The 27,876-nt window shown below is 46.1% G+C and overlaps 1 protein-coding gene across 1 annotated transcript; it reads left to right on the plus strand.

Annotated features, from left to right (window-relative positions):
- Positions 1-4,358: 4,358 nt before the first annotated feature.
- mRpL53 (mitochondrial ribosomal protein L53) lies at positions 4,359-26,660 on the plus strand. Its single transcript, XM_070536381.1, has 3 exons — positions 4,359-4,739; positions 18,417-18,529; positions 26,368-26,660. The coding sequence occupies exons 1-3, from the start codon at positions 4,615-4,617 to the stop codon at positions 26,466-26,468; spliced, it is 339 nt and encodes a 112-aa protein (XP_070392482.1). The 5' UTR covers positions 4,359-4,614; the 3' UTR covers positions 26,469-26,660.
- Positions 26,661-27,876: the final 1,216 nt, after the last annotated feature.

The following is a 27,876-nucleotide window of genomic DNA, read 5'->3' on the forward strand; positions in this document are numbered from 1 at the left end:
ATGCGAGGCGACCCACTGACCTTTGGTTCCCGTCGAGTCCTGATTGTACCCCTGATTTAAAGCAAACAACCGCATTTGCAAAAGTAAGTCCTGGAACCATTACCCCTTTCCACATACCTCGGAGGACCTCGTACCTATTGTATCCCCATAGCGCTCTGTGCTTCATTATGGCTGCATTTCTCTTCCCCTTGACTGTTATGGTTTTTTCCTGTGTTTCCATATATCCGTTGCCTTCGTTTATCCATATACCAAGGTATTTATATTCTGTTACCCGAGGTATTTCTTGGCCCTGTATCTCCACTGTCTGTTCACTGTTTTCATTGAATACAATAACACCTGATTTTCTAACACTAAATTTCAAACCTAAATTGTTGCCTTCCTGTCCACAGATATTAGCCAGACGTTGCAAATCACTTTGCTTGTTTGCGAGCAACACAATGTCGTCCGCATAAAATAAACCTGGGAGTTGCTGCTCTATTACTGTACCTGCCTGTTTGTATGAGAGATTAAACCCGATATTACTTCCTTCTAGCGCCCTCTCCATCCTCACCATGTACATCATAAACAGCAGCGGGGATAAAGGGCACCCCTGCCTCAGTCCCTTGTTGATATGAACTTTCTCCGCGCTCCTCATCCCTTCCCATTCAACGCAAACAGTATTTTCTAGGTAAATCTCTCTCAAAAGCTGTATACAATCGTTACCTAAGCCTTCCCCTTCCAGAATATCCCACAAAATGCTGCGGTCTACGTTGTCGTATGCTCCTGTAATGTCCAAAAAGGCCACATACAACGGGCTGCTTTCTGCTTTTGATATTTCAATACACTGAGTAAGAACAAACAAGTTATCATCCAAACGCCTACCTATTCTAAAGCCATTCTGAAGCTCTCCCAAAACGTCATTATTTTCTGCCCATGCTTGAAGCTTTAATTTGATTGCCTGCATTGCTAGCCTGTATATTACCGATGTAATGGTCAACGGTCTATACGAGTGAATTCTGTCTTTCTCCCCCTTACCTTTATAAATTAAATTCATTCTACTTTGTCGCCAACTGTCTGGTATTCGTCTATCTTTTAAAGTTTTTTCAACTGCTTTCACGAGAGCTTCCTTACTTTTTGGTCCCAGTTCATTTATCAGCCTAACGGGAACCTCGTCTAGCCCTGTGGCTGTGCGCTTAGGAATTTTCTCTTCCGCTTTCTTCCAGTTTAAATTTGTAAGCACTAGCTCCTTTCCCCCTTGGGTCTCTTTCATGCTCTTTTTTTCTTCAAATACAACCTCGTCCTTGCCTTGGAAAGATTCGGCTGTTACTTTTTGGATGTAATTTATTGCTGCTTCTCCTTCCAGTCTGTTTTCATCTTCGTCTAGGATATGTTGTTGTATTGTTGTTGATTTCCTGCCTAATAATTTTATGTGATTCCAAAATATTCTAGGTGCGGCCTTCTTTTTCTCACGTATTTCTGACAACCAACTTTCACTTTCACCTTTTAATTTTGCTTGCACCAGTATTTGAACCATAGACTTTTTCTCCCGGTATATTTCCCATTTACCGGTTACTTCATCCTGTGGCAACTGCGCCTTCTTTGCCTTCCGGTGCTCTCGAGATGCTTTCTGTCTTTCGGCGATCGCTTCTCGTATCTCCTTGTTCCACCAGCTTTTCGGTTTCTTTTTTCCTTTCCAATGAATGTGTTGTTTCTCTTTCCGTATTTCTGTCGTTACTACACTTAGAAGCTCACCATATTCCCACCCCTTACTTGGCGACTTGCCAATTTCTTCCTCCACTCTAGTGACTATATTTGCTATTTGTTCAGCGTTCAAATTTGGGCTGGCCATTTTGCTTTCGTTGCTCTCTTTCCCAACTTCATATCCCATTTTCAAAATGATGCGTTTATGGTCACTCCCTATGCTGCTAAACCCTTCTTCATCGATGACCATTTCTCTCAACTTATCATGAATTCCTTCTGTCATCAGACAGTAATCAATGGTCGATTGCCGGTTTCCCACTTCCCACGTGATCTGTCCTTCACACTTAGGCCCTGTATTCACGATCACGAGGTTATGTTGCTCGCAAAGGTCTAGCATTGACTTCCCGTTATTGTCGGTATAGCCATCTAAATCCTGTATGTGGGCATTCATGTCACCTAATAGGACTATCTCAGCACCATTCCCGAAACCCCTAATATCAGCGCTTATGCATTCCACTAACTCTTTATTCTTCTCTGTGCAATTTATTCCGGTCCACAAATACGTAACTCCAAGCCAAGTTTCTTTCCCACTCATTGTACCTGATAACCAAAGATGCTCTTGACATTGTGAATTTACTCTTTTCCATTTGGCTCCCTGATGGATGAGCATTCCGACTCCCCCTCCCTTTCTTTCCGACTTAGTTCTGTTGCACCCTTCCCATACATAATTCTCAATAACTGGCGGCTCTTCTGAGTCTCTAAGGTGCGTTTCTGTAACCGCATACACCCCTATTTGTTCTCTATGTAACTGCTCCTCAATCTCTGCCCACTTTTCCTTTCTTCTGCCGCCCTGCATGTTTATGTAGCCTATTGCATGGCGAGCTCTTGTTCTTGCTTTCCTCCTTTTTCTCTTATCGACGGCGATGCTCTTCTGCTGTTCCCCTAGGGGACCTTCTTTATTACTACCTACTCTGACCTCCCGAGCGCCCGCGGGCCCCCTAAAAAAGCAACAGCGCGACCCCCAAGTCGCCAGCCCACTTCTCGTGCTAGCCTGTAATTGAAGTGGATCCCATCTCGTTTAAAACCACCACAACTTCTCACTTCCCTGTTTACTTCGACAACCTCGTAGCCTTTCTCTCGGCTCATTTTCCATATTGCCTCATTGGCAGCCATTACGGCTCTTTGTACGTGACTGTCACGCACAGGCACCTCCGGCACCGTGCACACCACGATCTGCACCTGAGGGGATAGCTCGCGCAAGTCGTCCACCCCCTTCGCCAAGCGCTGGGCTAGTTCTGGCCCTTTCCTGTTCAGGACGTCATTTAGCCCACCTGCTACTACGACAAGGTTGCGCACGTGGGCATTTTCCGTGAGCTTTTCTTTTGCTCGCTCCATGACAGAACCCAGTGTCTGCCCTGGAAATGTCCCTACCGCCACTCTTTTGTCGCCTTTCACCCTCTCCACAATTGCTTTTGAGCACCCAGCCATGTTTGAGTCGCCAGCGATAATCACCCTTTCACTCTCTCCTACCTCTCCCTGCTTCCCGGCTTCCTGTGGCTGCAGCGTCGCCTCCCGCGGGGCGTGTTGCGCTGCTTCGCTATAACTACGCCGATTCACCGGCGGCGAGCTGACTACCGCTTGCCCTGCCACCCTGCCCCCGACTTCGCATGTAGGGTCTACCCTACTTTCTGTGCTTTTGCCTCCGGCTTGGTGTCCCGACCCATCATTCTCCGCTGCGCGCGTCTCAAGCGCATCGAGACGCCTATGCAGTTCTGCTCTCCTTTCCTTCTCTTCTCCAAGCTCGGCCACGGTTCTTACTAATTGCGCGGCCTGCACCGCTTCCACCTTGACCAACTCGGCGACTTTCGCCTGCAAAGCTAACCGCCTCTCCCGCTCCTCCTTCAGGTCTGCTTTCAGCTCCTCGAACTTGGCTGTCCAATTTCCTTCCAGTTTTTGGACTGCTTCCCTGACCTTTTCGCACAGCCTGCACGTAAAGCTAGACTCTTCCGCGTCTGCTAAGCTCTGGAAACTGGTCTCGTCGAGGGAGCACCAGCGCAGGCACTCGTCGCACTGCACTTGCTCCGCATCCCCCGCGGCCGTCCCTTTGTTTGGTTTCATCGCTAGGCCTACTTCCTCAGGCTCAACGAGCACGTCCGCCAAATCACTTCGAAGAGCTAGCTGAGATAGTTACATAGGCCTATCAAACAGGTCCCGCCTAGCACCCAGGCCCAACGAGGGAAACCGCCAGACCCAGACAAAGCCGGCACGTTTACCACGCTTACCACGAATTCAAAATTTGCGCCCCCGCTCCATGCAAAACAAAACTCTTCAAAAACATCAGCCAACAAGAAAAAAAAAAGACCACCTAGCCACGAACGAAGTCGCTGAAGCCTCGACACTGGAGCGTCCGCACGCCCAATTACTATTTAAATACAAAAAAAACAGCTAATAAAAACAGAAGCAAGCTCAAAGCATGCACAAAAACTTATGATTTCGTCGTCGCCACGGAGCCCCGAAACGCACGTCCATCCGCCACAAAATCGAAAGTCTCGATTTCGAATCGAGCGCCTCGATTGATTTTTCGCCCTCTGTGGCCATTTGTTGAACTTGAGAGTGTGCGGGGCCTGATGCTAATCCCCCCCCTCACCCCCCGCCCCCCTTTCTTTCCGTATTTTTTTTCTCTCTCCGCTACGCGATTATGTCTTTTTTTTTCTTTGCATGTTAGTTTTGTGTTTTTATGTACTCTTCTTTTTAACGTGATTCTTCTGATGAGTGCCAGAACTCTCGTTAATCACCTGATACAAAGGGGAAAGCCGCATAGATCGTAATCATCATTCTTCCTCACGAAGGAGGCAGTGCACCGTTGGGTGAGCGCAAAGCACCATTGACTGTGTTTTCTTCTTCTTCGTAGCCGTCCATGCTTGTTTTGCCATCATGTCCACCGCCGTAAGGGTTCTGCGGCAGGCCGTCGGTCAAGCAGCAAAAGCATTGCACCTGGAGCCCTTCAAGAGAGTGACGGTCAGGATTGACCCGTTTCACAGCAATGTGACTCCGGTGAGGTGGGTCACTGCAGCTCGCGACCGGCTGCGCGCGATCCGTACTGAGGCGTGCGCCGCATGCATGTTCACGAAGGCCGCATGGAGCGGCCGAAGTGGCCATATTAGACGCACCCATATGCCGGGTTTTCGACGCAGGATCCCATAGTTAATTCAGTGCCTGCCAAACATATCACTCCACCTGTGCAAGCTAGACCACCCTCCCCGGAGTTGCAGTTGGCGTTAGGCTCCCTCCTGCGTCATTCGAAATGTCATTCAGCTTTTTGATAGCGCTGGGAATACTGTGACAAGTGATGACTGTTGTGCTGCCTTAATCGTCGCTTTTGCGAAATCGTTTTCTGATTCTTCTTTTGATGTGGCCCCTGAAGTGCTTAAGCGTGATTTTTTCCCCAGTAGACCCCATTGTCGCCGGTTTCACAGGTATTGTGACGTTAATACAGGGCCTCAAGTTATCGTCTAGTTGCGGTGTTGACCACATTAATTGAAAGTTTTTGAAAAATACTGCTGTTTATTCCAGCGTATACTTAGCGCACCTTTCCACCCAGTCTGTTGAACACTCCACAATGCCGGCTGATTGGAAGGTAGCGAGAGTGGTTCCACTCTTCAAATAAGGTAATGCGAATTAACTGCAGGCCTGTTTCATTATCAAGCAATCCCTGTAAACTTCTAGAGCACATTATATATTCTAATCTCATTTCTTTTCTTGAAAGCAACTCTTTCTTCAGGTCTTGTCAGCATGGTTCTCGAAGGAATTTTTCTTGCGTGACTCAACTCTTTCACTAATATCTTAGCATCGTCTTTACATAGTGGTTTGCTAACCGAATGTATCTTTCTAGGCTTTGCTAAAGCTTTTGATAAGGTGTCACATCAATTACTCCTTAAAATTAGTTCTCTGAATCCTATCTTTCTAGGCTTTGCTAAAGCTTTTGATAAGGTGTCACATCAATTACTCCTTAAAATTAGTTCTCTGAATCCCTAATCTTTTCAAATGAATTTAATGTTGCTTGACTAACAATTTGTATCAGCTAACAACTCGTTATCACCATGTGCCGTAACATCTGGTGTTCCCCGAGGTTCCGTTTTGGGCCCTTTGCTCTTTCTTATTTATATTAATGGCCCTCCAACTGGAATTAACTCTTCCCTTAAGCTTTTCGCTTATGACTGTGTTCATTTTCGTGCAATAAATGACCATAACGATAGTTGCGCCCCTCTGATCTTGATAACGTGTTGAATTGGTGTGAGTGATAGTGTACGATTCTTGACCCGTCTAAGTGTAAAGCTATGTCCATCTCATGCCAATCTAATCCGTCCAGAACGTTCGATTACAAGATTAATGGAGTTTCACTAGAGAGTGAACTATCTTATAAATATCTTGGTGTTCACATTGCTAACTTATCCTGGCGCATGCACATCAAATATGACACTAACAATGTGAACCGCGCCCTTGGCTACATGTGCAGAAACTTCTTTCAGGCTCCACCCCATCTGAAGTTACTTTTGTATCAAACACTAATACGGCCTAAGCTAGAATATGCATTATCCATATGGGATCCCGTACAACTCACTTTAATTGAGGCTATAGAATCTGTTCAGAATTGCTCGGCTCGCTTCATCCTTTCGAATTATCCTCGCATAGCTAGTGTTCTTTTAATGAAATGAAAACTTGGTTCAGCTAATCTTGCAGTTCGCAGAAAAATTGCATGCCTTAGTCTTTTCCACAGCATTTTCTTTCATGACCAGACCCAGACACTAAAACATCAATTTTTTTCTTCAATCCCGTCATATATGTCGTCACATGTTGATCATCTGCATAAAGTTGATCATCCCTAGCTGCAAAACAATTGTGCTTTTTAAGTCTGTCTTAGCTAAGACTAGCACAGAGTGGAACCACCTTCCACCTCTTATTGCCTGCATCAAAGACACGCCATCCTTCAAGACAGCCATCACCAAGTATATCGTTGAACAGGCATTTGCAATTTGATTTTCGATTTGTGCTTGTACGTCCTCTTTTTTTGACCCACTCCCTCTGTAATGCCCCTGTTGGCCCTAAGGATATTGTAATAAATAAATAAATTGGTGTGTTCATGCATTTATTTGCTCAAATGTCAAAATATCCAGCTGCCCACTGTTGCGGTGTAAGTTCAGATTCGGTTTTGCTTTTGTTTCTTTCCCCAGAGAGGTGTTGTTTCAGCTGGAAAAGAACTAGGAAGCTTACCAGCAAGTATACAACCTTTATGATGAGCAACATGGCAACAAGGAACGTCAGGGAGAAAATCAGAGAGGTCAAGATAATCTCATGGATGGTGGAAAGGGAAAAGAAACCTGCTATGAGTAACTACTTGAGAGGAAACGAACGAAATCGGGAAAGAAACAATTTATGATAACTCAAAGGGAAGCTCTTTACTTTTTGAAGTGAGATCGGGAAGAAGAAGCATGTGCTTGCTGCGGGAAAGCTAGGGAAACAATGGAGCACGTTTTATTAGAATGTGAAGATATCTGCAGAGCAGTCGATTTCGGCACCTCTGGCCTTGAAGCCCTTGGCTTCAGCGAGAGCAGGGAGGGAGTAAACATGCCTGCAATAGACATTAATTAGAGATGATTGAAAGATCTGTGGAAATAGGGAAACGACAAACAATGAAGGCATATGAAAACAAAGTTCACAGTAGGGGCTCAGAAAGTTCGCCTATAGGAATTTATCGGTTTTTTTTCCTTTTTCAGCATAGGTAGGCCATTAGGCAATGAAATAAGAGCTTGGTGGCGCAACCCACCAGCCTGTTCTGAAGGGGATGCTCATAGTACCCATATATTTCTAAGAATGACTGAGGAATATGGAATAAAGTAAATGGGCTGGAAAAGTGTTCAGATATTTGTACAGGAAATACATTGACTCACAGTGAAGGCCCTGCATGATGATTTGACCGCTGGGCACCTCGGATTCTCCCGGACTCTATCGAGAATACAGGGAAAGTATTACTGGCCGGGCGTGATCGCCGCCGTTTCCCGTTACGTCAAGACATGCCGAGACTGGTAGTGATGTAAGACACCACAGACAAGTGCCGCGGGATTACTATAGTTGATCGAACCTCCTTGCCGACCATTTGAGCAGATTGGGACGGTGGACTTGTTGAGACCCTTTCCGAATAGCCAGAAATAAGTGGATCGTTGTGGCGATGGACTACCTCACCAGCTTTGCTGAAAATGAAAGCTCTGCTGAAAGGTAGCGCAGCTGAAGGGGCGAAATTTTTCGTCGAGAACATCCTGCTACAACATAGTGCCCCAGAAGTCCTCATCACTGACAATGGAACGACCTTAACAGCGGAGCTCACCCAACACATTCTGCAATACAGTCGGACAAGGTACAGGAGGACAACTGCCTACCATCCACAGACGAATGGCCTTACAGAGCGCCTGAATAAGACCCTCGCCGACATGCTAGCAATGTATGTCGATGTCGAACACGAGACCTGTGATGCCGTCCTGACGGACATAACCTTCGCTTACAGCACAGTGGTGCAAGAAGCAGCACAGATCACGCCATTCAAGCTGGTTTACGGCAGGAACCTGACGACTCTCGACGCCATGCTGCCGCATGTCACCGACAAAGAGAATCTTGATGTCGCCACCTATCTGCAGCACGCCGAAGAAGCCCAACAGCTCGCCTACGGATCAAGAACTAGCAGTGTACAGACAGCTGACACTACAACCTACGACGACGCCAAGTCGAGTGCCAGCCCGGCGATTGTGTTTGGGTTGAACCCCGATACGCCAACGAGAACTTGGTGAGAAACTATTGCGACGCTATTTCGGACCTTACAAGGTTACCAGACATATTGGCGCACTGGACTATGAGGTCGTGCCAGACGGCATTTCGCATTCACAGAGGCACCACGCATGATCTCAAGTGGTCCACCAAAAGGTCTTAAGCCCTTTTACGCACGCTGACAAAAAGAAGAATGATAGGTGTAACGTTAAGGGATAAGAAAAGAGCAGATTGGGTGAGAGAACAACCACGAATTAATGATATCTTTGTTGAAATCAAGAAAATGAAATGGGCATGGGCAGGACACGTAATGAGGAGGGAAGATAATCGATGGTCATTAAGAGTTACGGAATGGATTCCAAGGGAAGGGAAGCGTAGCAGAGGGCGGCAGAAAGTTAGGTGGGCGGATGAGATTAAGAAGTTTGCTGGGACAACATGGCCACAATTAGTACATGATCGGGGTAGTTGGAGAAGTATGGGAGAGGCCTTTGCTCTGCAGTGGGCATAACCAGGCTGATGATGGTGATGATGATGAAGGTGACTGAATCGAACGCTTTCTCATAATCAATGAAAGCTATATATAAGGTTTGGTTATATTCCCCACATTTCTCTTAATATGAGTATGGTCTATTGTTGAGTAGCCTTTACGAAATCCTGCCTGGTCCTTTGGTTGATAGAAGTCGAAAGTGTTCCTGATTCTGTTTGCGATTACCTTAGTAAATACTTTGTAGGCAACAGACAGTAAGCTGATCGGTCTATAATTTTTCAAATCTTTGGTGTCCCCTTTCTTATGGATTATGATTATGTTGGCATTCTTCCAAGATTCCGGTACGCTCGAAGTCATGAGGCATTGTCTATACAGGTTGGCCAGTTTTTCTAGAACAATTTGCCCACCATCCTTCAACAAGTATGCTGCAACCTGATCCTCCCCAGCTGCCTTCCCCCTTTGCATAGCTCCCAAGGCCTTCTTTACTTCTTCCAGCGTTACTGGTGGGATGTCGAATTCCTCTAGACTATTCCCTCTTCCATTATTTTTGTGGGTGCCACTGGTACTGTATAAATCTCTAAAGAACTCCTCAGGCACTTGAACTATCTTATCCATATTCGTAATGTAATGCCGGCTTTGTCTCTTAATGTATACATCTGATTCTTGCCTATTCCTAGTTTCTTCTTCACTGTTTTTAGGCTTCCTGCGTTCCTGAGAGCATGCTCAATTCTATCCATATTATACTTCCTTATGTCAGCTATCTTATGCTTGTTGATTAACTTGGAAAGTTCTGCCAGTTCTGTTCTAGCTGTAGGGTTAGAGGCTTTCATACATTGGCGTTTCTTAACTACATCTTTCGTCTCGTGCAATAGACCATGTTTCACCGCCTAACAAATGTTATCGCACACGCAGGACGCGCCTGCATGTATCGGAAGTTTCTGGAATGTTATCAATGATTGCATCCTCTGTTTATCACCGAACCTTGTGTAATTTGATTGCATGTATGCGTGACACGAGGGATGTAAATCTTTGTGGAAGACGTGCGAGTTGCAGCAATTACCCTGGAACATTCGACGATTGATGTAGAAAAGCCGTCACGCTTGACCCACATATCAGATTTCCAATGATCACCGACTGTGTCCACTGCTATCGTTGTGCTTTAAGTGTAACTTGTTTTTGAGGGGAAAAGTTCACCCAGTAAAGAGGCAGTTTCGCCATTTACAGTTTTGCTACTGTGTTCATCACAGTCACTACCATGTGACAGTATACATCGGCCGAACTGGGCGTTGTATAAGTGACCGCCTCCAAGAGCATGCTCTATCGATCAAGAATGGGATTGGCTTGCATTTGCCGTATCGCTGCAAAGTGCGCACGTGTGAACCTTTGTGGTAAAACACATGCATATTACGAAAAAGTAAGGATACGGTTGCACGGGAACTAGCAGAGGCGATGTACATCAGAAAGTTTGGTGACCAGTGTATCAGCATTCCATCATTGTCCCTTCACGGTAATGAGTTTATAGGATATGATTAGGTTTGGTTTATATCTCATGTGACCTCACCTGAGTATGTTCCTGTTCGCGTGCCTGAGGGTATATAAGTGAAGCATCGGCTAAAATAAAAATCAGTTGCAAGTCCACAAACCTCTGACTGGTTTGTTCAATCCAAGGAAGGCGATACCGGCGGTCACCAGAATTCAGTGTTGGGCCTTGTTCCTCGGCAACTACAGCTATGCGTTGCAGTACCGTAAGGGCAGTGAGCATTCAAATGCCGATGCCCTCAGCTGATTGCCACTGCCGGCTACAGAGCCCCGAAATCGCCATCACGGAGCATAGGAGAGTTTTTTTTCCCAAGGCTTGGAAGGAACGACAATATGTGCCTGAGAGGTGAAACAAGTGACCGGTCAAGACACCACTCTTTAACAGGTCAGACAATAGATTTTAAAAGGGTGGCTGCTGTTTCGCCCACAGGATCACGAGGACTACCGGCTGTATTTCAACAGAAGGATGGAACTGGCCGTAAGTGACAGTTTGGTATATTGGGGGTATCCCATTGTTTTACCCTTGGCGGCAAGAAGACATGCACTAAGCCTGCTATGTGGAACTCATCCCGGTATGCTTTCCATGAAGAACAGAGCCAGAATGCTATTTAGGTACCCGGGACTAGACTCGGAGATTGAGTGACTGGTGTGATCATGCTATGTTTGTGTGCAGGCTTCCTTGGTGCCACCTGTACAGGTACCGGAGACGTCGCGGGCGACCGCGGAAAAATAGAGCCGTCTGGACAATGATTTTGCAGGTCCATTGGATCGACACATGGTCTTGGTCATTGTAGACTCAGAAACAAAATGGATTGTAGCAGATCCACTGAAGGTTGCCACGTCGGAAACCACGGTCAGAGCACTAAGCTTGATATTTGCACAGTTTGGACTTTCAAAAATGTTCGTGTCTGACAATGGACCACAACTTGCGGGCATTGTCTTCCCCGAGTTCCTGGCACGTAACAAGATACAACTCACAACAGCACCCTGTCACCCACAATCTAATGGGTTAGCCAAAAGAGCGGTGCACACAATCAAGGAACGACTAAAGAAAAATCTGGGAAAGGACTTGAAAACATAGTTGGATTGATTTTTGCTCAGGTACCGTCGAACACTCTGGGAGGATGGCAAGTCACGGGCAGAACGTTTGCTGGGTTACCTGATTAGGACGAAAATAGACTGCATCACGCCCAAAGAAAAATCGGCAGATGGCTTGCCAACAGCAAGTACGAGAAATTTTAATACAAGTGAACCAGTCTGGATGCGAAGTCAACCAAGGGAACGGGCTGGCTTCAGAAGGATACTGCACAATACATCCCATCCATGTAATCAATCAGGTAATTGAGAAATCAGCAGAGTACAATCTGTCTACATGGTTTTCATACATTACGAAAAGGCATTTGATTCAGTAAAGATACCAGCAGTTAAAGAGGCACTATGTAATCAAGAAGTAGAGGTGGCTTACATAAATATCTTGGAAAATATCTACAAAAATTCCACAGCTACCCTAATTCTTCGCAGGAAAAGTAGGAAGATACCTATAAAGAAAGGGGTCAGACAAGAAGACACAATCTCTCCAATGTTATTCACTGCATGCTAGGAAGAAGTATTCAAGCTATTATGTTGGGATGGCTTAGGGTTAAGGATCAACGGCTAATATCTCGGCAACCTTAGGTTTGCAGATGACATTGACCTATTCAGCAACACTGGCGACGAGTTACAAAAAATGATTGAGGACCTTTGCAGAGGGAGTGTGAGAGTGGGGTGGAAGATTAATATGCAGGGAACAAAGATAATGATCAATAGCCTGGCAAGGGAGCAAGAGTTCAGGATCGCTAGACAGCCCCTAGAGTATGCAAAGGAATGCATTTACCTAGGACAATTACTCACAGGGGACTTTTATCATGACAGAAATATACAGAATAAAATTGGGTTGGAGCGCATACGGCAAACATACTCGTACCCTTATGGGAAGCTTGCCATTATCACTACAAAAAGAAAGGTGTACAGTCAATGCATTCTACCAGTGCTTACATATGGGGCAGAAACTTGAAGACTGACAAAGAAGCTCGAAAACAAGAACTGCACAAAGAGCGATGGAACGAAGAATGGGAGGAAAAATGTTAAGAGACGGAAAGAACGGTGGGGATCAGAGAGCAAATGGGCATAGCCAATTTTCTGATCTACATTAAGGGAAAGAAATGGAGCTGGGCAGGTCATGTAATGCCTTGGTAATACGCAGTCGAGGATGGCAAAGACTAGGTGGGGTGATGAAATTAATAAATTCGCAGACACAAGTTGGAATTGGTTGGCGCAGCGTGGGTAATTGGAGATCGGAGGGATATGCCTTCATCCTGCATTGGGCCTAAAATAGGTTTATGATGTTGATGATGGGGGTACAGCTGCTAGGTGCTGTTCCTCTTTCTTGTTACTTCTGGCCACCAGCACTCCCTGTCACTGCTTGAATAAATTTACTTGAAGAAGGCCACAATGTGTGCTGCCCGCTACTATATGTGTTGTAAAGTGAAGCTTTCTTTGCAAACCCTCCCAAACTTTGCTGAGCATGGCTGCTGCCAAATAGCTAACACAGTGGTTCGTAAAACTAATCATGTGTGTAGTCCCTACATATGTGTCTGTGGCCCACTCTGTTCTCTGCGGAAGGGGAAAAAAATATATATATACAGTCAAACCTCGATATATCGAACACGGATATATCGAATTATTGCGTATATCGAACTTTCTATATCACGTGGAAAATCGCATGCATTTTTAATTTTTTATTTCGAACGGGGCCGGATGTAAAATGGATATATCGAACTCCGCCGCCCCAGACCAAGTGCGCTCTGTTGACAGAAGGCGAGCTTTCCCGCAACACTCTCGAAAATAGCGGCGGCGCGATGGGCATTCCCGACTGCTGCGTACGACAGCTCCCACATCGGTTGTGCCGAGGGCGCCATTTGAACGTAGCGGCGTACACACGCGGCGGCTTGGAGCCAGCCACGGCCGGTCTCGAGGGGAGCGCGCGCTTCACGCGCTTCTCTAAAGCGCGCGCTCCCCTAAAGCGCGCGCTCCCCTAGAGACCGGCCGTTAGCCAGCCTGGCCGCCGCATCTCGCGCGCCCGCGCCCCCGCCGTGCGCGCGTGATCGAGGTGGCCGTGGAGCCAGTTGGAGCACTTTGTCGGTGCTGAGCCACACAGCATGTGCATTGAGGACTTCGTTGGCGGTGACGACAGCACCGGAACAGTGGCGGAGTTAACAGACGTGAGATCGCGGCAGAAGTGACTGCTGAGCGGCCAAACGAAGACGCTGCCGAGGCTGATCCAGCAAGCGCTGATGTTGCCCCGCTCCCGACTGCAACTGAGGCTGTAGCTGCTTTGGCCGTTGTACGCCGCTACTGCGGCGCAATAGAAGGCACTGGACCGTCTCTTGTGGACCGTTTGGACTATGTTAAGGACGCCGTGGTCAAGCACGCGGTTGCCAATATGAAGCAGGCTACGCTGCTTCAGTACTTTCAGCGAACGAAATAAATACTTTGTTTGAAGCTTCGTGCGAGTATCTATTGCGCCACGATTGGTTCATTGATTGATTTGTGCTAGTTTTTGACGCGTTTTCTACGTGATTTTATATATCGAATTCTGGCTATATCGAACTATTTTGCGATCACTGCGCTGTTCGATATATCGAGGTTCGACTGTATATGTATGTATATCCCCACTGCAACAAGTACACACCTCCAAGTGCATGATTAAAGCAAAGCATTCTATGCCTAATTCACTGTTGTTTGGCATGTCTGCTCTGTTGGTTTCATGCCAAGAAAAGTGACGTAGACCACAGTAAAGTGGTTTGCCAGTGTCATAGCACAGTGAGCCGATTCCATACAGTTGTGGGGGTCGCATGGAGGGAGTCTTGTCAGGCCGGTGCATAGTTGCCGCGCTGCAAAACACTGCATGCAGAATATGAACAATCACAAAGCATTTCATTAACTGCTACATAAATGCTTCACTTCGCAAAGGTTTCCATATGTGCATTGGATCTGCATAACTTCTTAACGCCTTAGTATTCTTAGGGTACTTTACGCACTTTACGGGGGCTATGTATATGTTTCTATCTATGTGTCTACCGTATTTACATGATTGTCAGTCGACTCGAATGTAAGTCAAGTCCCCATATCGCGTGTGACAGGAAAAAAAAAATAAAACAAAGAGCATAACCGAGGGCGCATTTGATAACGAAAATTTATTAGTAGCTGACATGGTCACTGGACTATTCGTCTTCACTTGTGCCATTGTCCTCACTAGTGCTGCCATCGTCATCGCTGCTATGGTCCCACAGCGCATCATCGTCCAGCGAAATTCCACATTTGGCAAACGACAGCACTGCAACGTCTTGTGGAACAGCAGTCCACGCCAAATGCACCCAACCACATGTAGCCGTCAGGGAGGCTCTTTTAACAGATCCGGTTGGCGTAAGTTCGCGGTCTTCTGCCACCAGCCACTCGTACTCATGGCAGAGCAGGTCCTTAAAAGGTGAAGATCCAAGCTTGTTTCATGACCACGTCGCACTTCACTGGCAGGGACCAATCACGCATTTCAGCGACGTTCACTGCAAGCTTGGCCTACAGCTACGAAAAGTGTCCAGACTTCGGCCCGTGGGAAATTCTTCTCTCACTGCTACAGGGGAAAATTTTGCTTTGCTGCAGTTGCCACTCCCGCACCACCCGTTCAGAAACATTGAACTTGCAGCCCGCTGCATAGTGATTTGTTTCTTCGACGTAAACGATGGCAGCCCTCTTGAACGCCGTTGTGAATGAGCGCCGAATGTTTAGTGGGCCTGGAAGCACTCTTAGACTAGGGAAGCATGGTAGTAGCACGTAGCCGGCAGTCAAATCGAATAATCAAATCGAATAAGTCAAACTGAATACAGGTAAAAAGAAACATGTGAGCGGTGTCTGCTCTTCCATGAACTATCAGTACTGCCCGCAAGTGCTGCCATTCTAAGGGTGCCACCGCGAATGAAACAGCAGCACTTCCATCAACTTCAAGCACGACAGAGGAGCCCAGCTGCTGCATGCCACTAGCGTTCGCACGCACCACTGCGCCATGCATTTGGAGACCATGTGCAGGCTTCGCAGCGGCAGCGCTAGATGGCACCAATTGTTTTTAGGGAAGGGCGAAAGAGGAGTCTTGCTGCAGTACACACCTTATATATAAGCCGTTTCAATGGTGGCACTACAATGTGTTGCTGTATTGGCTCAATGCTAATGCATTACCGTCAACAGTCATTGTGAGGTGATGGGTTCTGGCGAAATTTTTCTAGCTAACACATGATTTACGGTGCATATGCAGAGTTAACACTATGCATGAGCTCTTATCTGTGTTAATGCACACTGTGTTTGCTGCCGATCGTAGAGGGTGCTGAAATTCCACACTAGTGTTCAGTGATGTGTGAAGTGACGCAGGGCTCCAAGATGTTTTTCTTTGCTTTATTTAGTAATGCCACATAAAGGGGCCCCTGAAACACCCTTCAGGATTGGTGAAACAACATAGTCTGTGGGTGCCATATGCTGCTGTGAACATCTCAGCTAAGTTTTGCAGTCGTACGTGGTGCGTGGAGCTCGCAAGCGGATTGCGAAGTCACCTTTCTCTCAAATACGCTCTTTTCATCAGTAGGCCCTGTCCTCGCTGTCTTCTGGATGGTTTATCTCTTCATCCCCTTAGACGGTTGCCATCGGCTGATAGCTGACATCAAGCTGCGGTTGGCTACATGGTGTAGATATCGTGGCCGTCATGGAGTGCCGCCACGAGTCCACTGGCTAAGTGCACAGTGGCTCTCCAAGGACAACCGTGTTTGGCTTATGTTTAGCCCGTCGTAGACACCAAAGGCGGAAGTCGTGGCGTCTCCAAAATAAAATTTGAACTGGGCGACACGGTGACATTAAGAAGGCGGAGCATTGTGGGCACGCTTCGCATTGCAAGGCACTGAAGAAGGAACACAGTGGAGGCCGTGTTTGACTGCCAATAATTCCGCTTCTACTGAATGCATGGAAGTATTTCTGAAATAGCCTATTTTCACTTCAAATGCCTTCACTTCGATAAAAAGTGGTTCGGAGTCCCTTTAAGTTTTCCCACTTGTTTTTGACTCGTCTGGCTTCATTGCTGTTCTGCTTTAGGTAATCTTTGAGAATTTGTTCTTGCCATTTGTGTTATAATTGTCATTTTGTTGCCTTTGCCACTATATTTTTTCATCTGCCAACCTTGTTTATCCTAACGGTGACCTAAATGTTGCAGATGAGTATAGCCCCTGCTTGAAGTAATACTTAATACCACTTTATTTTCAACACTATTACAGAAAACAAGCTTGCCAAAGCCCTGTGGGGCTACTGAAGGGCAGTACATGTATACCTGTTCGAGAAAGCATGAGAGTAGGGTTGAAGATTAATATGCACAAGACAAAGGTAATGTTCAATAGCCTGGCTAGGGAAAGAGAATTCATGATCGCCAGTCAGCCTCTAAAGTCTGTGTGGGCGTACGGTTATTCAGTTCAATTACTTACACGGGACCCTGATCACGAGAAGGAAATTTGCAGATGAATAAAAATAGGTTTGAGTGCATACAGCAGGCATTACCAAATCCTTACCACTGTCATCGAAAGGAGAAGTGTACAATCATTGCATTCTACTGGTGCTAACATAAGGGCCTGAAATGTGTACGTTAATAAAAAAGCTCAAAAACGAGTTTAAGACCATGGAGAAAGTGATGGAATGAAAAATTTTAAACGTAATGTTAAGAGACGGGAAGAGAGCAGTGTGAATTTGAGAGGAAATGGGGACATCCGATAATCTAATTGACAATTAAAGAAAGAAATGAAGCTGGGGAGGCCATGTAATACGTAGGACAGGTAGCTGGTGGACCATTAGAGCTATGGAACGAATGCCAAAAGAAAGGAAGTGCAATTGAGGATGACAGAAAATTGGGTGGGGAATGAAATTATTAAATTTGCGTCACAAGTTGAAATCGGATAGCGCAAGACGAGGGTAATTGAAGATGGCTGGGAGAGGGGATCGTTCTGCAGTGGTCATAAAAACAGGCCGACGGTGATGCCTGTCTGGCAGCAAAGCAAGTAGTGTATCTATAAATATGTTGTCTTAAGAGGAAGCTTTAGCTCGGGTGCTCCTATCTAAATACATGTAAAAGGAGAATTCGTTTTTCTCGGCAACCACTGCACCAAATTTGACGAGGTTTGTTGTATTTAAAAGACAAACTTAAAACCTAGTGACTGTTCGTTTCGAATTTTCGAGTTAGGTTGTCAACTTTTTATTAAAAATTGGCAGAAATCAAAAATTTTCAAAAACGAAACTATGAAGTTTACAACTCTGTAAATCAACCACTAAAAATGATAATACAATTCTGTGAATTGCATATAATAGTACATCTAAAGAGGACAAAACTGATATGTTACACATGAATATAAAAAACTTTATTCATAGGGAAATACAACTTTTGCAAAACCATTGTAACCAGCGTAACAAATTCACGTAAGATGTAAAATGACATATTGAATTCGTCCGCTTTTAATGATCTAATGGATGCTGTTGACAGAACCGCAATATCAGTTCTTGATGCAGGGCTATGAATTTGAAAACTTCGTGCTTCTATTTTTTTCAAACGGTGAAATATTGCAAATCGTTTTAATAAAATTAAAGCCCTAAATCGAAATTCCGCTTCCAACAGTCACTAGAATTTAACTTTCTCTTTCAAATGCAACAAATTTCATCAAAATCGGTCCAGGGGTTATCTCGTAAAAACGTTTTTGCGTTTTACATGTAGTTGAATAGGCCGCGTCGGAGTTGGGCCCGAGCTAAAGCTTCCTCTTAAGGAAAAGTACTTTCTGTGCAGGGACTTCCTATTCCACGTGAGTACATCACGAGTGCGGTTGACCAACCCTGAGTGTGCCGTCAAGACGGAAGTGTTGTGCGACCGATCAGAACCTACCATCGAGATTGCACTCTGTAAGTAGGTACCTTGCTGCTGCCAAGCTCGGGGATCTTTGTTGCTCTAGTGATTGGTCTGTGTACTTGCAGGCCACTTTTTACGGCAGTGTAGATACATGTGCAGAGCTTCAGTGAATGTTGTTGTAGCCCAAGTTATCCAGAATACCAAGGAGTAATAAGCGAATAACAAAAACATTCTCGCAAGGGATTGTGAGGTGCGGGGTCTTTTGCAGCGACTTCTGGTTTGAGACACCACGCTGCTGAATGTGTGGTGCTGTCTGTGCTGTCGCTTTTTCTGTGTTCCGTCGGTACTTGCAGTTGCTTTTTCTGGAAATTTTGTGGATTAACATCGTGAGTGCTGTGCAGCTTAGCTGAATAACCAATGTAGTCACTGCTAGTATATGAGCTAGTATATGCCTCCTAGTGAGCTAGTATATGCAGTGCTTGCATGCCTGTGCCAAATAGTGGCTAACAAGATTTCCTGTGCCATCTCCATAAAAAACACAATTTTGTGCTTAAGTGGACCAAACTTAGCGACTGTGCAATACGTCTCTGGCTGCAGTGGGCTGCAGACATGCATAGCATGCACCGCCTCATGTTGTCCCTTTCTTCAAGTCTCTTGTATTCTTTGTAGTAACTTTCCAAATCATGCATCACTAGCAGGCCTACACCTACACTCTGCTATGTTGCATGACTGAAGCAGCTTAATAAATCAAACTTTGCGTTATCTTGTTGCCGACTGATAATTCAGGCTGGACATGAACTGCCTAAAAGTCCAAATAATCGGTAGTCTGAAACATCCAAATTTACCAAAACACAAGTGACTATTTCACGAGTGGTTAAAAAAATTTTCTGCATTCTCGGATGACTACTTTTGGAATACGATCACGTTTGAGGAGTGTCGCCTCACTAGAGAGTTTTAGCAGCGTCATATTACAGTACGGTAAGTGTGCTATATGGTACGGTATTACTGTTTCGTACTAACCTACCACGATGACTGAAGATGTTTTAGCCATATGTGCGGCTCGATGCATAGGGTAACGTTATAATGATGATAGTGGCTAACATTCAGGCCTTATAGAATACAATAATTATGTGCTGAGCTCAAAATATTCATTTTGGCAAATACTAGAAAATACACATTATTCTTTATGGAAATCTTGGATTACGGCAAGTGTAGACGCCAGTCACAAGGCCGGTAGCGACATTGTGACACTGTCCTACAACGCGTAAAACATTTTTTTTTTACATAAGTGCTTTTGTCTAAGAATAAGAAAAAAACAACTGTTTGTTGTAAATTGCACCGCTGCCGACACTTTACACCAGCACATAAGTATAAATAGGTATCTCTGCTTCCCCTACAAGTAAACTCTGCGTAACTAGATGACACCACCAACCCGAAGTTTTTTGCCATGTTTTCTGTTCTATTTATTATTTTAGCTTTTTTTAATATTCTTTTTTTTTTCTCATTTGGCTTGAATATACAACTCATCTGTTACCAAGGGTATGGCCACAAGTTCAGTTCAGCTCAAGTTTACCTTCCAGTTAGAAGGACTGTCATACTTGCTGCCACTTCGTCACGTCTCAGAAGGTGAATTAAAGTTAACTTGTGCCTTGGCCCTATCACGGTGAAAAAAAGCATGCGAGACGCACACATGCATGGTGTGGACTCTGTGGCCGATGCCAGTTTCTCACTATTTTTTGGCTTGGTGCAGCTCAGCTCTTAAAACATGATGCGAGACAAGCCTTAACGACAGCATTGGCACTGTGCTACAATGGCTATTGTCCATTGACGTGTCTGGTGCTAGTCACGTGAAATGTAGTAAAAGCATTCCAAAAGGGATTGTCCAAAAATAAAGCTAAAGTTTGTCAATGCTTTCCTGCACGCACGTACGTTTGCCTATGATCTGGTCAGTCCGTGTCTACTCAGTCCGTCACTCTACCATTGTCATGCTGTTGCCACAGATCGATGAAAATACAATCAATGCATGCACCGACTCTTCAGCCACATAACAGGACTTTGATGTTGTGGCGATGCCTTTTCAGCCGGCCGTGAACAGACGATAAGGGTGGCACATTGAATCGAGTGGAATGCATTGCTACGAAATTGCGTCCCAGAAGTTGACCGCGCTATCGTAGCTGAATGATGACTGGCTTTTTTTAGAAACGGTCATTGACCTTGCAGACATCGAGGGTGGAGTCATCGTCGTTTAAACAATGTTAAGTCGCCGGGACCTTGTTGCTATTGACACGTGTACTTTGTCGGGCGGCCGCGTTTCGCCGCCTAGCGGATGTTGTCACGCAGCGCGGGACGCGCCTGCATGTGAAAGAGGTTCCTGGAGTGTTGGTTCCGTCTGCTGTCTTTCGACGCAACTCGTGTAATCTGATTGCATGTACTATGCGCAGCACAAATGGTGGGGGGCGCGTGGGTCCCGGCAGTTGGTCTGGGGCATTCGACGGCTGATCTGTGGGGGCCAACGCGCTTGGCCCGCTGGTCGGATTTTCGACAATCGCCGACCGTGTTCGCCGCTATCGTTGTGCTATAAGTGTAGCCTGTTTTGTGGGCACAGGTTCGCCCAATAAAAGTTAGTTTTGTCGTTCACAGTACTGCTACTGTGTTATTCAACATCACCACCACGTGACACTATTAACACGAGTGAACAAATGCCGGATGCACAGAACCAACACCACGGGACTCACAAATGCTTTGCCAGGCTTTGCTTGCCCTACAGTTCGGGGTGCAGTCTGTGCTAGATTAACTAGGTTTTGCTAGTTTCAATTTTGAGGAGGTGTCATCAATATGACTGATGACCATGCCATGGCAATGCCAGCAGCGTATCACAGCCAAAATATCGCCATTTCCACTCAAATTGGTGGTCAAATTGGCACGCAGTTATGCAGACGGTTCAGAATGATTAAACGGCATGCCTTAAGGTGTCCGAAATTTCGATCATGCTTATACATTGAAGGAGTACCGACACAAAATTTTGAAGTCGAGTTAATTTGTGAGATCAATTTATGTGGACACACACACATCGTCTGCAAATATAAACGGCAAATATAGCTTAGAACATATTTAAATTAACTTTAAAGTATGTGCGCGCAGCCAGCCGCAGAAGGCAGCACCTTGCAACATTGCCATCAATGGACAGGGCTTCTAAACAACTGAGGAAACACTACGCCACAATAGAGTGTACAACTGTTGAGTGGCACAACCGCACCTGGCATGTTTTACAGCGACCGTAGCGACGGTGCGGCAGTTGTTCACTACTGAAGGCATGCCGCGCGCAAGAAATGCTATACGCATGGAGGAAAGAAAAAACTAGGAGGGAGCGTCATGTTACAATCTTGAAGCCTAGTCATTAAAAATTTTGAGGAATGGGATGATGGGAAATAGGCCCCCACGTGATAGGCAAGCGGTAGATTTAGTCAGCTCGCTTTGGTTGGTTCTGCTGAGGGGGTTTCGGAATTTGTGCACATGGTAGACATGGCAAACCCATGCCAAGGTTAGTGAAGGAATTCAAGTGTGTGAGGCAGTGGAGTCTGTGCTATGTCAGTCGCACCAAACTGCCACGTGGCTAGCCGTTCAAGCAGCAGCCAAGGCTGTAGCAAATGGAAGTGTCGTGTAATTGGCATTGGGCTCAACAAACCGGGGGGACCACCTCAAGGACAACTAGTTGCATTTCAGGGCGATTTCAGGGAAACGAGGAAGCCTTTAATCTTGCAAATGTGTGAAGGCAACCAAGCCGCCCTTCCTATGGCAATTCATCATGTTTGGGGGCATCTTCTGGGAAATAATGTTTTTTTGCCCCTGCAAACATGGGGAGGCGATCAAGCAAGCATTTAAGGTCCACAGCAACTGCTTTCCCGTGTGAAAAAAATTCATCTCATCTTTCGCCCAATGAGAGACTGGCAAGGCATATGGCAAGGCACCTGAATATATTTAAGGCCGTGCCGGCCCATAGGTAAGGCAGACAGTCCCAGTAGATGCTGCCGTTCTGCTCGTGCATTCTGCCTCTCAACAGACTGGTGAGAACTCAATAGGCGTGCGTGTTTCCGCAGCGTGACGACGTTGCACTACACTATCTTACAAAATAGTGCACGTAAATCTCAAGAAAAGGCGATGATTTCGGAGTGCAGGCTAATGCTATTTATTTATTTCACAATGAAAGACACACGGCAGGACCTTTTACTAATGAACGACGTGACAAATAACTATCCCTCAAAACATCTCATCTCATCCTGTATAGGTGCAAGACAGCAGAACAAAAATTAGCACGATAATACGCACCACAGTTTATGGTACACAACAGCTGATTTGAAGAAACAGTAGACCATGCTCCATCGGGCATACCCTGGACAGATTTCGAGGTGAGAGTGCTGACGAACGGCAGTGGTAAGTGCAAGTGGTGCTTTGAACATTATGTTGCCATGGGTCTGGCTCCTGAGTCTTTCTCCATGTTTCAAGGCACTGCATTTGAAATGAACGATGCATGCAGTAGCAGAAACCCACATGTTATACTTCCTACGTGCCTCCGTACCTTTGACTTCAGGCTGGGTTACCACGTACCAAACAATCACGAATGGTCCAGCAACCATGTGGGCCTATTCCTACCTAAAAGGCACCGTGCACAAGCCTCTGGACAGCGGGAGGGGCGGCTTCAGAGAAGGTTTGCTTGTTGAGGCTAGCGGAATCATGTGACGCTCCCTCCTAGATTTCTTACCTTCCTGCATGGCTATGCACTTCTGACACTTCCTGGCGCTCTGTTTGATGCCGCTTACTTTGTGCCTGTCATTCATGTCTAGTACATGTTTTCGTAATGCTTGATGACTGAAGCGAAGAAACATTGAATGCCTGCTCCATAAAGGCCTTTGAGAGATAGGGCAAACCATTTCTTGGCTTGAAGTCAGGACGATTGCTGGAAAATATGAAAAATATAGAAAAGAATACTGACTGATCGGTACAGTGGAGCTTAATAATCTTGGCATCATTATCCGTGTCATCTGAAGTTAGCGGTACCTCAAATAGCTGTCGTGCTGTGAACATTATCTTGTCGGAAGAATGTTGGTAAAGGGTGGTTTCCTTATACAGGCAATGCACTGTTTAAAAATGACTTGTTTTCGATGTTATGAGGGGCTCAACAACCTTAGAATTTTGATGGTAGTGTACGAGCATTGCACTGTGTACAAAGAATGATCTTGTTTATGCATAAAAACAATTTATTATAGAAAGCTTTGTCATAAGCAAGCATCTGCTTGCTTGGGCTGGAACTTCACTAACAGAATACAGCGGGAAGACAGTGCAAGCTGTTGGAAGAAAAAGTAAACCACTTTCAGTGGCTTTGGAATCCACGATTTTGCTTGGAGAGATGGGCTACACACCTGCATTCTTTAGTATGCTCAAGAGAACCACACGTGCAGTTCGTGCCTCAGTGGTGTCAGAGGGGATCGCCTTGATCTTCAGGCACCTTCTGCTCGGTTCAGGGGCAGAGATGAACACAGGCCCTACGGAGGTCGCATAATCGAAGCACAGTAACCAAAGTCTCTTATGCTGTAGCGCTGCTCAAAGTGAAGCTTACAAACTGCACTGTCTTCAGTGAGCGGTTGTCGGCCCTGTGCAAATTTCTCTCCCATTGTCGCCTTCTTTCTAGATTGGCAGGCGCCTTAAACAGGGAATGTCTTTGTGCATTTTTTGCCTGCGCATATCCAGTCATGCACCCTGGCGCGTAGCAGCAGTTGACGCTGCTTAGCACTCATGGATGCGTTAAAAATGCTAAGAACACGCAACTAAACGCTTCCGCCGGCCACTATATGCGCGTGCCAATGCATACGCTCTCAACAGCTGCAGTAGTGAGCGATGACAGTGCCGCTGCTATGATCGCCTGTCAGCGCGGCACGCAGCCGCTTCGTTCGTTCCACTGCCCCTTCTAGTACACTGTAGTCACGAGTTTGCGTTGGCTGCTGTGCTGCTTGCATGTGCTCTCTTTCTCAGTTGTAGCTCACATGCTGTATGCGTGACCAACTCGCTGGATGTGCTTGCACCGGTTCGAACTAAAGCCCCTGAATGGATGGATATTATGAGCGTCCCCTTTGGAATGGGGCAGTGGGTCGCGCCACCATGCTCTTGTTATTTTGATTGCCTAATATCCTACCAATGTTAAAAAAAGAAAAGGGAAAAAACAAAACCCACAATGAATTCCCATAACCAAAGTTTTGGAACCCCTTTTGTGAACTTTGTTTCTGTGTGCCTCCATTTTGTCATTTTCCTACTTCCACCAATCTTCCTATTGCCTCTTACTAATCTCTATTGTGGACATGTTTACTTTCCTCCTGCTCTTGTTGAAACCAACGGCTTCAAGGAGGCCAGTGATTCTTAAATTGACTGCTGGGCAGATATTTTGACATTCTAATACAACTTGTTCCTTCACCACGACAGGCACATGCTTCCTCTTCCTTCTTACATCTCGCTTTATAAGTGCATGTTCTAAGGCATCCTGATCTCACTTCGAAAAGTAATGAAAATCCCCTCCATCCATGCTCTTTTGAAAATGTGTAGGGAGGGGCTTTAGTTCGAACAAGTGCCACATCGACCGGACAGCTGCAGCCAATGACAGCGCTGATAGCGTGGCACATAGCAAACGCGGCGGGGTGGGGCTGGCGAGCAAGCCTCACAACTCCGATCGTCCCGGTGCTTTTTTTCTCTCCCTGGTCGAGACGCTGGCCACTTCTGCCGCTGACGGCGGCACAAAAATTGGGTACAGTTTGTTTCTGACATGAAATAACTCGTAAAGTGACCTCGAAAGTCTGCATGTTAGAAAACATTGCACGAAATAGTAAAATCATTGGCATGTTTTCGACTTGCAAGTGGTCAGCAATTGTCCATGTGAAGTGGCTTGCCTGGCTAGCGTGTTTTGTCATCGCTGCCAACGGCACCAGTAAAACTAATTGCACTGTCACTTATGAGCAACATAAATGTGCACACGATGATAGTGTCGACGAATACGGACATTTTATTATGAGCTGCGGACTAATCGCAAGGTCCGCGGGCAACGGATCGAAAGGCCAGTCCTATTCGCAAGTTCCGTAGACTGTCATGCCACCCCGCCACCATCAGCGAAGAGTATCGGAGTAACCGGCGGTGGCGCGACGGTAGCACATTTGCTTGCTTTCTTTGTGGCGGCCAGTAGGCTTGATTACCTGTTTTTGTGCAAGATGAAATTCAAAAGCAATCACATGTGCTGCGTGCCACGATGCACCAATAGAGCTGTGTAAAGTGAAGATCGACCTTGGTTATTGTTTGGGGTAAACTACAAACCCCAAACGATGTAAACAGGTCTAGATAGATGGCAACCCTATGTTACAGTCGGTGAACTTGCCCTTGCAGTTGTCAGAGTGTTACGACTGATAGGGCTCGCACGATTTGCACCCTGCGACCCTTCTCATTTTCATCGCACTGGCAGCCAAAGCAGACAAAAATAGGAACAAACTAAAGATCGCCCGGGCAGCAATCTGAGATACATGACCTCGCGAGGTTCCTTGCATTGTAGCCCATGTAGGCCTGTGTGCTCGCCTGATCGCCTCTAGTCATTCCTTGACCCTTCTCAGTTGAAACTAAATTCCCAGAAAACAACTCGCTGTACTTCTCGCTTTTTTTCTTTCGTAAACTTGTGTCCTTCATCATAGATCCACTTATAACCATTCAATAGTTTCGACATGCAATGTGGTGCCAAAAGGCGTGGGTGGGTGTGGGAAAGCCTGAATAAAAGTAATTTTGACACTGCCCTGTTGTGAGCTTTTGTAGCAAGGGTGGCAAGGCAAAGTGCATGAACGACGCTTCAGCAATCGAATGCCCGCAGTGGACGGTCGTCAAGCCGTGGTTCGGTGCGGCCACCTGAGCTGCCTGGAAGTGCTGCAAGCGGTGGGCCGTCTGGCGGGCCATGGTCAAGGCGGACAGTGACAAGTTGACGCCCCAGGCGGAACTGTTCCTGCGTGCGTACAGCCAGGTGCCTGCTTTCCGGGACCTCTTTGACGAGGAGACCTTTTACATATTCGCCACCTGCTTCGTGCTCGCCACCTGCCTCGTCGCCTTTCTCCTATCGCGCTTTGTCACCCTGCACCCCGTCGAATAATAAAATATTATGTGGCTCAATGTCAGTGTCTTTTCTCTCTAGGATTTGTAGCTTTTGGATGTTGCTTGTAGTCCCTTTCATGTCTGGAAACGTCTGTTGAGTGTTTGATGCGCCAAAAGGCACACAGTGGGCGCAGAGGTCTTTGACGAGCATTTTAAAAAGAATAACAACCTGCGGCGGCAACTTGCTATTAAAGTTCTTTGTGAACACCGAAGACCTACCTGACCGTGACTGCTGTCCTCAAGAATATAATGGTGCACAGTCTTCGCACCTATCTTTTATTAGCCAAAGTAGGGTACTTACAGGTAATTGCAAATATACGTATTATACTATGTACCTTACACTATTTTTTCACAGTCTCCACTCCAGTTCAGACATTTTTCTCATCGCAGCACTAAATTTGAGAGGCCCTAGTCGTAGGTCAGCAATGCATGCAGCCTCCCTGGATGCTCATTGTCATGCAAGTCTTCAGGGCCTTTTTGCAAACTCGCAACACCACCACAACGCTTCTCAAAGCGAGACACTTTTCCCCCTACGTGGGCTGCATTTCCCTATGGATTTCAATGAGCGTTCATCCCCTACTCCATAAAAAATTAATCACACTTTGCTGCTCGTATGCAGTGGACATGTGATGTGCAACCGACATCAACAACTGTCGGCAGCACCGTGCCGTGCAGCTACCGGCAGATAAGGCCGAACCGGTTCAAGAAAGGTTCACTGCTGGGAATGGAGATGTTGACTTTGCATATACAGCTGCAACTTGGCTGGAAAAAAAAAAAAATGGGAAGGACTCTGATTCGCCCCTCCTAAATAGAGTTTCCTTTTTTTTTTGCTGTACCTAAAAAAAAAAACTATATATACGAGGGTGAATCGGAATCCTTGCCCACTCCATGATCAAGGTACTTGTGCAGGAGCTTACAAAGGCATACAGAGCCTACGATGACAACATTCACAGACGCCTACATATGATCGACCCAGAGGGTAAATTCTGTTTGCCCTTGAACGTTACGCAGAGCAAAACATCATTGCTACACAAGATTCAGCTGGGCGTTGCTTTCACCCGTCGCTACACGAACCCCATCGGCCAATCGAACAGCCCTGATTGTGAACACTGCCAGGTGCCTGAAACACTGGAACATGTACTGTGTGATTTCCCAGCATATATGCTTGAGCAAAGGATGTTAGAAAGTTTCCTAGCCAGCATTGGCAGGCAACCACTGTCGGAGGAAGCTATCC

This window comes from Dermacentor albipictus, chromosome 3, assembly GCF_038994185.2.
Source record: "Dermacentor albipictus isolate Rhodes 1998 colony chromosome 3, USDA_Dalb.pri_finalv2, whole genome shotgun sequence".
Classification (NCBI taxonomy): Eukaryota; Metazoa; Arthropoda; class Arachnida; order Ixodida; family Ixodidae; genus Dermacentor; species Dermacentor albipictus.